Raw genomic sequence first — 10,322 nt, forward strand, 5'->3', positions numbered from 1 at the left:
TCATCTAGGATGAAAAAAACAGGGGGGTTCAATTTACCATGGGGGTTCAATTTTCCATACAGGGGGGGTTTAATTTACCATGGGGGGTTCAATTTACCATAGCGGTATTTTGACCCCGGGGTCAATTTACCATGGGGTTCAAAATACCATATGACACCGGGTTAGAGCAAAAAAACACACACACATATTCTAATATTAAGATTGATCAACTTATATATTTGGAAAATCAAAGAAAGTTTAGTTCCTCTAATGCATTGATCAAAACAAAAACTGGTAAAATCTGTCACTTTGATTTATCTTTTATTAGAAATAAAACATGTTTTAATACTGTAATACTTTTAATATGTTTAGATCTTGAGAGTGGAATCGAACTTCATGTGGAAAACTGACAACGCTTAAGATTGTATGAACATAAAAATTAAGTGATGGGATATCATAATCAAATAAAGAAGCTAACATTGAATGAACATTTTAAATAGTTTAATTATGATGGTGTTTCTATAATTAAAAAATTAATCCATAAATGATTGACAGTTAAATAAGTATAGAAAATTAGAATTGATTCTAGGAGATGATCCAAAGACGTAAAATGCAACAGCTTGATCGCCATCGACCCTTTGTCCATACAAACTTCCACGCTGGAGAAAAACGCGTGTACACATGCATCATAAATTGATTTATATAAAAACTAAAATCGTTATGAATAATTTGTTTACGACTTGATTCACAAGAAAACATGAAAACATTCGTTGCAGTTTTGTTAGGAATTATTCTAAATGAAGTATTATCCAAACCTACCGAGAAAGGTATGTTTTAAAATTAAGAATTTATGTGGAATATACTTTGTTAAATCTATAGGATTTTCAAGTATACTTTTGATGTTGATTTTTAACATAACCAGTAGAATTCTCCTTTTCATGGGCAAACGAATTATACATATTCACATAACTACTTTTAAAGATTTTAATTGAAATGAGCAGTTTAATATTGAATCCCTGATTTAAGAGAAATGACCATTTCGCAATGAAAATATAATTGTTTTGCTCACAGTTTTAAACCAGACGATTGTTCAAACCGAGGATGGGATATAATATCATTGTTTGTATTTACCTAAAGCCGATATCAAATAGATAAAAAAAAAAAATCAACTATCATATTTGTCTATCTATTACTGTACAGTTTTGTAAACAAAAACAAAAAAGGAGTTTGGACATATTTAACCAAAATATATTGATTTTTATCTGAAAGAGGTTATTTAGAAATATTTCTAATAAATGTGTTGGTTCTGTTAAGAATGTCCTACTTTTTTTTTTTTTTTTTTTTTATCTCTGTTGTATGTGCTTGGATTTTACTTGATTGTCGTCCTATATAGAATTATGTATGTTTTTCATTTATGTCGTATTTACTTTGGTTTAGAATATGTTTTAGATGCTCTTTTAAGTGATAAATTGTTGATCTCAGAAGTACTTGTTTGTACTTACAAATATTTATTTTTAAATGTTTTTAAATTGTGTATGCATTTTATGGGCATGAGGTAAGATTGTCTCATATGTCTTTTAATGTAGGATTCTAATGTACTTTTATGCTGCTTTTATCTGATGTATAATATATTATGTATAATGTTGGATTGTGACACTGTAATAAACTAAATACTTACTTACTTACTATAAAGTTTTATAAGAAAAAAACCAAAAAGGGTCTTATCTATGTAAATACAGTCTTAGTTTCGTTGATTGCTGAAAAATCATTGCAATTTTCAAAACGGAATGCCTATTTTTTCGTTGCGCGGGATTTAATCATAATCTATTCTGTTTAAAAAAAACTACCCAAACAACATTGATTCCCATTTTTAAGTATGAAATAACCAAGACGGTCAGTATGTACAAAGTCATTATACTAAACATATGACAAGGTGCACTGCAAACAAATTTCTATTATATTTTCTTTAATTTCTAGGACCACATATGGAGCCATGCGTTGATCCTTTAAACTGTCTCCATGGCGTCCTTATGCATGGCGATAACGAAGTAGGAGATTCTCATAAAACAGAAGACAGTTATCTGAAATTCAAGCCAGCTTTAGAAACAGGTCCAAAACAAAAGTCAGGACCACAAGATGCCGAGGAAACATTTCACGGTGCTTTAATGCATGATGACAAGGATCATCCAAATAAACATAATGAGGATAAAACGAAGCAGCCAGAGAAACCCGCGGAATCGTTTGGACCCAAAGAAACTAATAAACTTATGCATGATGTAATGCATGGCGACACAGAAAAGTCACATGATCATGTACATGAAAAGATACCAGTTGAAATCACGAACAAAGACCCCAGTGGTCCACCAGACGCCGAAAAAATAATGCATGGAGTTTTAATGCATGGAGGAGAAAATGTTGAAAATCATCATGTGCACTCACGACCAGAGGACACAACACAAAAATCGAAAGGTCCCATGGACCAAAACACACTTATGCACGATCTCATGCATAGTGGGGAGCATGTCGATCATTCGGAAGAGAAAGCGAATGTTCCAGTTTCTCCATCCGGGCCAAACTCAGAGACACTGCATGGTATACTGATGCATGGCGACTCTGACATTGGACATGATCACGGCCACGATCACAAAGAGTCAAATAATGTGCCTTTTAAATTTGATATTGATGAAATAAAGAAGCTTGGGATTGATCCTGAAATTCTAAAAACAGTATTATCAGAAGACCAAGAGGATTACAGCAAATGGCAAACACAAAAGTTATCAGATACAGATGATGATTATTACAAAGGAACGTATGTGTCAATTTCAGATTCTAGTCTCGCAGACATTGAACTCATGAAACAAAGGTATATAAAACATGAATTGAATTCTGAAGAACAAAAAGAATTCGATGCTTATGTTAATGCTAAAGACAGTGACTTAAATTCTGATGAGATGGCATCAAATTTGGACATAGACTCAATGGAACATGATACTGGTGACATGCACCATGATTTAGAACTGATTGGAAGTACTCAACCTATCAATGAAATACACAGCTCACACAAGGAACACAAACACAGACGATGATATTTCAGTAAATTATTAATACTTGAAGACAACATTAAATAAGTCTGCAAAGATCGCTTGTGTTGAGTTCACATTAAGTATCTGTATATTTTCGCAAATATTGAACATGTTTGTGCGAGATTTTGACACAGGAAGAAAATCGAGGCTTACCTCAATCAAATACTTGACTTTTACAATGTCAAGTATTGCTACCGTTGTTTTCTATAATTACCAATGTAATTAACTCTTCTCAGAATCCGTTAAATATGACTGTTTTTGTATTATTTATGATCTTAATGTATTAAAATAAATGACTGTGCGAATATATCAGGAATCTTAGTCCCTTCACATGGTGATTGGTTTTGGCGCTGAATACTTAAAACAGTCTGGAATCATTGTAAACGTAACACCTACCAAAAACAATAAGAACATTTAATGGGGTGGTGAAAATCATACCAAAGGTAACTATTCGGGCGAGGTGATTTTTTTAGGGGGATGGGTTTGATTCATGTGGTCAGAAAGAGAAGGCATATCATGCTAAATTTTGTGTCACCTGTGGTATCGCTCATAACAAGTGAAAATCCAAAGTTACGTCGCATTTGTGAATTGACAATGTTAATATACCAGACAAATAAAAAAAAACAATATGGTATTGTTGCTACCGTAGCAGCCACATTAAGATTAAAACGCTTACAGATGGAAATAAGAATTGCAGGACCTTGTTTTAGAAGAATACATAAATTTTAGAAGAATACATAAAAAAATCTGACCTGTGAAAAAAAATTAAAATCACAAAAATACTGAACTCCGAGGAAAATTCAAACGGAAAGTCCCTAATCGAATGGCAAAATCAAATGATAAAACACATCAAATGAATGGACAACAACTGTCATATTTCTGACTTGGTACAGGCATTTTCAAATGTAGAAAATGTTGGATTAAACCTGGTTTTAAAGCGCTATACCTCCCACTTGTATGACAGTCGCATCACATTTCATTATATTGACAACGGTGTGTGAACAAATCAAACAGACATAATAGGTAAAAATGTCACAAATAGGGGTACAACAGCAACACGTACGGGCGCCGAATGGGACTCTTGTGGTTTTGTACTCGAAATTCAATTTTGTACGGACAAAAGTGAGTTTTGTTCAACGAAAATGAGTTCAGTTTAACAAAATTTGCATACTACAAATTTAAATTTTGTCATACAAAATTATCTTTCTGTGGACAAAAGTTTCTTTTGTCATGACAAAATTCATTTTTGTAACACAGACTTTACTTATGGTACCTAATTTGAAAATTGGGCGACAAAAGTCAATTTTGCATACACAACTGAGATTTTGTCACAAAATTCAATTTTGTGTTAATTTTTGTGTAGACAAAATTGAGTTTTGTTAAACAGAAGTGAAAATTTAACACAAAAGTCAATTTTGTGCCAAAAAAGTCAATTATGTGTCACAAAAGTCAATTTTGTGTCACAAAAGTCAATTTTATGTCACAAAAGTCAATTTTGTGTCACAAAAGTCAATTTTATGTCACAAAAGTCAATTTTGTGTCACAAAAGTCAATTTTATGTCACAAAAGTCAATTTTGTGTCACAAAAGTCAATTTTATGTCACAAAAGTCAATTTTGTGTCACAAAAGTCAATTCTGTGTCACATAAGTCAGTTTTGAGACAAAAATGAATTTTGTGCCACAAAAGTCAATTTTGTGTCACAAAATTCATTTTGTCTCAAAAGTCAATTTTGTCTCAAAAGTCAATTTTGTGTCACAAAAGTCAATTTTGTCTACACAAAAATAAACACAAAATTGAATTTTGTTACGACAAATATAAAAAAGAAGATGTGGTAAGATTTCCAATGAGACAACTATCCACAAAAGACCAAAATGACACAGACATTAACAACTATAGGTCACCGTGCGGCCTTCGACAATGAACAAAGCCTATACCGCATAGTCAGCTATAAAAGGCCCAGATATGACAATGTAAAACAATTCAATTCAGAAAACTAACGGCCTTATTTGAAATTCATTTTTGTCATGACAAAATTGACTTTTGTGTTTATTTTTGTGTAGACAAAATTGATTTTTCTGACACAAAATTGACTTCTGTTTCAAAAGTCAATTTTGTGTTAAATTTTCACTTCTGTCTAACAAAACTCAATTTTGTCTTCACAAAAAATGATTTTAATTACAAAATCACAGGATGCTAATTTAATCAACATGTTAATTGCGTACACATTCAATATCCATATCAGGTAACAAAAGTCAATTTTGTATGCAACTAAGTTTATATTTGCATAAAATGAAATTTGTCTACAAAAATGAATTTTGTCTTGACAAAAATGAATTTTGTCATGGTAAAAATGAATTTTGTCTGCAAAAATGAATTTTGTCTGCAAAAATGAATTTTGTCGGCAAAAAATGAATTTTGTCGGCAAAAAAGAATTTTGTCATTTAAAAATTAAAGTTCTCATAAAACAAGTCTATATCACATAGTTTTGTAAGACAACAATGATTTTGTTATGACAGAATTGAATTTTGTGTACACAAAATTGATTTTGATTACAAAAAGTTCAAGTCCCATTCGGCGCCCCGTAATACGAACATCATCAAAAACTGTGGGTAATCGTATGTGCCCCGGAAGGGTAAGTAGATCCTCCTCAATACGCGACACCCGTCGTGTTGCTCATGTTATTACAAAGCCGGTAAATACATTGTTGTGTAGTCTAAATCGGTAGGTCACATTTGTGAAAAGGGAACGGGATTGTAGTTACGATATAAGGAACATAACATCATCCGATATCATCTATGAAATGGATAATCCACAACGGCCAATCAACCCGTGATGGCGTCCGTTAAATTTATAAAGTAATGCTTTCAAATTCACTATTTGGAACTCTTGGTGGAAAAACACAATTGGGAAGCCGAAATCTGAGCTTTTGATTTTTGCCATTTGATGAGGACTTTTATATAGATATTGACTATGAGGGTCGGTTGAAAACAAAACTTTGGAGTCAGAATGTAAACGTAAATATAAAATAATTTTGTCGTTCAAAGTATTTTCAAAATTATAATTTCACATGGGGAATGGTGTTATACAGGCTTGAAAAATCCTAAGTTTTGTAAGTTCAGGAAAAGACCGAGATTTAAAATCATCCAGAAGTTCTTTATAATTTTTAAGAATCCACATATGGTTAATACCACTACGCGAGTAAATTATTTTCACTGTTCCCATTCATCTTATATCTACAACCCTTCTTGTCATGGATCTAATCATAATTCAACATGCGAAAGGTGATATATCATGGTAATAAGTTCAGAGAATATAGACACATACATTAGAACTATAACTTCAATATGATTATGGGTTTCATTGCGCTAGCACATGGGCTTAACTAGAAGAAGTTGAACTTGACACTTTTTTTCAGAATGAGTTGAATCTATCAGGTTTCTGATAAATCACATACAAAAGTTGGAAACTTTGTAAATGGTCGACCATAGTCTGTATTTAGAGACAGAGAAGCCGTTTTATGTCTATCCCATCTTCATGGTAAATATTTTGTTGTCGATGCGGACAAAGCTTCAATATACTATTGTTTTTGTGTGTAAATTGGACTACAAAGAGTGTCTTGTAAATGAATTAGGAATACATGAGCACTCAAGTAATCTAACATACAAAAATATATCGTTTGACAAGGATGAAATTATGACGAATCAGAATTCCTTCATGGCCTTAATTAACATTAATTACACTGAACAGCAAATATGGGGACACCTCTTGTTTGTATTGGCTACACAAGCTTATTGTTTTTGAATAGCATACGATATATATTTTGTTTTTAGTGATAAAAAAGGTCAAACATGCTACATCGGGAAAGTGTAAAATCACAAAAATACTGAACTCCGGGGAAAATTCAAAAAGGAAATTCCTTAATCAAATGGCAAAATCAAAAGCTCAAACACATCAAGCGAATGGATAACAACCGTAATATTCATGACTTTGTAAGTCAGTTTCTTGTGTAGACAAATATCAGTTTCTGATTTACAGCATATATGTTGAATTTCGAGGAAGACTTTTCAACAAATTGTCGGCATTCCTATTGAAACTATCTGTGCAATTTTTCTTTACAACCTCTTCTTCTTATCATATAAGTAGGAGTTCTTTCAGCCACTTGTCAGAAACATGAAGATCTATGAAGCCAGATAATTAAACTTTACCTTCAGACATATTGATGATGCTTTTTCATAAACAATCCAATCTTTTCTTATTGGATTTGATTGTATATGCTCCAGAACTACACATTACAGAAACATCACACACGGCTCGGCTCATCCGCTTCATTCTTAAATTTTAAACTTGAATTCGCTGGACATCAGCGGACACAAGCAGGAAAATCTATGACAAAAGAGACGATTTTTATATAAAAATTATCAGTTTCCTTCACCTTAGTAGCAATATACTAACTTTACCTGTATATGAAATATGCATTTCCCAACTCATTCAGCTCATACAGCTTTTACGCAGACTTCATGAAATGTCACCAGTGTCTGAGCAGATAATTGTTGGTCCAGGCTTATACCATAGAACGACAAGTACTTTTTCTAAAAAAAAGTTAATCGGAAGAAATCAAGATCTGTCAATAAATAATCTGTACCAACTTCCCAAATAAAAGATGATGGTCTTGACGTATGGATTCTAAATTCTAACATTGTTCGTGATCTTAATCACGTATAATTGTATTCTTTTTATATTTTTTTGTATGTTTTTAACCTTTACTGTTTCGATAATTCCCTTTAGACGTGGCTGGGTGTTTATACAACCCGCCATTGTGATATTGTGCTATGGTTATGTTTTGTATTCTTGTCTTCCGTTTTTGCCTATGTACTTTGTCTGCTCGCCATATTGTTTTTCTTTGTTGACATAGTTGTTTGCTTTTATTGTGATTAAGATTGTAATACAAAGTTAACTGCTATACCTCAATTTTTGACATTTTTACCGGCTATGTCTGTTTGTTTTACACCCATATTATTGTCGATACAAAGGACTTTATGTGACTGCCATACAAGTGAAAGGTTTTGCTAGTTATAAAACAAAACCAGGTCTAATTCACCATTTGTTACATAAGGATATGTAAAATTGAGAATTGAAATGGGGAATGTGTCAAAGAGACAACAACCCGACCATAGAGCAGACAACGTGTCAAGTAAAGCATATGACAGTGGTTTTCCATTGGTGTGATTTGTTTCATCTTTTGATTTTGCCATTTGTGAAAGTTATTTCCGTTTGTAATTTTTCTTGAGTTCGGCAGTTTATTATTTTACTTTTTAATAAGAATAGACAAACGTTAACTGGGGTTGAAAGGGATATTTCAGAAATTGACACACAATGATGACTTTTTTCTACAAAAACATAAACAAATGGCATACATGGGGAGGTTAATCTAGCCATTACACACGGTTTAACCGACCATTTCATTTACAAAATGTATATGCCTAGTCAAAATATGACAGCTGTTTCTAGTCATTTCGTTGATTGGTATAGTGGAGTATCATATTGACTCTCTCTCTCTTTGAATTATCCTTGTAACTCAGTATTTAGTTGATTCAGTTTTATAAACTTCAACAGAAAAGAAATCAACAAGATTCTTCAATCAATTAAGAACAATATTTATGATGTGTAAACATTAGTAAAGTCTGTATATATTAGAACACCGCTAAAAAGTACTGATGACTTGGCATGCACACTCCAAATTAACATGGACATATCTATTTCTTGACTGAAGAATTAACACAGTAAATAGTTAGCAAGTGTAAAAGGCTTACAACTTGATAAGTCAGACGTGTATTTCGTCTACATAAGACTCATCCGTGACACTGAGATCAAAATAGTTAGAAAGCCAAAAAAGTATAAATTTGAAGAGCATTGGGGACCCAAAATTCCAAAACGTTGTGCCGGTCATCAAAATGAGGTATTAACAGAGGTAGTTTCATAAAAAGAAAAAAAAACAAACACAAGTACGAAATCCCCAAAAAGAATTGACGAGGCTGATATCGATCTCATTTCGTTGGAATGTCCGAAGCCTTTTTAAAATGTCAAAAGAGGAACAAATGGATAATGAACAAGGAAAGGTGACGATTGAAAGTCGACAAAGAGAAAAAAAAGTATGTATCTAGACAGTATGTCAGAATTTCATTTATATGAAATGTCGAAGATTGTAGACGATCAAGAAAGAGGTCAAACTCAGAAGGCATTATTACCAGAGCGCAATTTGTTTGATTTAGAAAAACCGAATGAAGGATGTTTGAATTATGGTATTGAGTTTTATTATACAAATATATTGTCGAAGCAAAACAACGAACAGAAAACAAAACCTTAACAAACAAATCTTTTGTAAAATATTTTTAAGCAATTTTATTCTACGTAATCTTACAAATTGAGTGCGATCGTTCCTTCATTAAGAAGGATAAAGCAAAAGACATCCAAACTCATGTCGAGGAAGGAACAATAATTGGACAAGTACACACATAGATGTGAACAAAGAACTGGGCAAAGACTGTAATGAATATTCGAATGATACTTCAATAAAATTGGCTGCTGACAGGCACATACAGAATGTGTCGTGGTTCAACTAGTTTGAAGGCGCCAACCCTTCCCTAACTAGTAACAGTGATGTAAATATACAACATTAGAACAAACTATAAAAATCAATTGAAAAGGGTTGAACTCATCGGATAGATACAAAGCAGAAGTGCATTTAACAAAAACAGAAGGAACATGGCAGGGTACTTTAATATCCCTGTTATACAAATCTTATACCCTTTTTTGTATAACCCGGATCTTGTTTTGCTAACGATAGAATCGCCATAATAATTTTACAAACAACGCTACAGTTTACTCGTTCTTATGATTATTTAAATTATTTTCGAGAATATTTTTTTTAAACGAACGATGATTTTCTTTTATTTGGAATTTGTTCTTAAAATACTTTATCCTGTAATGTCTTTTGTTATCAATGCAACATTTCAGATATAACTGATGCATAATAAGTGTATAATTTATTCTTTTGAACCCTGAAACTTTTGGTATACATAAATATGCTCATATGTAAACAAATGGGAAAGAATCCATCTGCAATATTGGTATGTTTTTAGATAATTCACGTTAGAGAGATAAGTTGATGTCCAATGACATTTGTAACAGATAACAAGAAATTTAGATATAAATGAAGGTTACTTAGAAATAAATATTATTAACAAAAATTGGAAGTGAAA

General features: G+C 32.2%; 1 protein-coding gene across 1 annotated transcript; it reads left to right on the forward strand.

Moving 5' to 3' along the window:
* The first annotated feature begins 649 nt into the window (after positions 1–649).
* On the forward strand, positions 650–3,197 carry LOC143068111 (uncharacterized). The gene is made up of 2 exons (XM_076241899.1): positions 650–806; positions 1,957–3,197. The coding sequence occupies exons 1-2, from the start codon at positions 737–739 to the stop codon at positions 3,063–3,065; spliced, it is 1,179 nt and encodes a 392-aa protein (XP_076098014.1). The 5' UTR covers positions 650–736; the 3' UTR covers positions 3,066–3,197.
* Positions 3,198–10,322: the final 7,125 nt, after the last annotated feature.

This window comes from Mytilus galloprovincialis, chromosome 3 (assembly GCF_965363235.1).
Source record: "Mytilus galloprovincialis chromosome 3, xbMytGall1.hap1.1, whole genome shotgun sequence".
Taxonomy (NCBI): domain Eukaryota; kingdom Metazoa; phylum Mollusca; class Bivalvia; order Mytilida; family Mytilidae; genus Mytilus; species Mytilus galloprovincialis.

Bases quoted from the DNA above. Each gene is read 5' to 3' on its own strand.
- LOC143068111 (XM_076241899.1), top strand. From the start codon at position 737: ATGAAAACATTCGTTGCAGTTTTGTTAGGAATTATTCTAAATGAAGTA. The intron at 807-1,956 runs GTATGTTTTAAA...TTTAATTTCTAG, and splicing joins ATCCAAACCTACCGAGAAAG to GACCACATATGGAGCCATGC.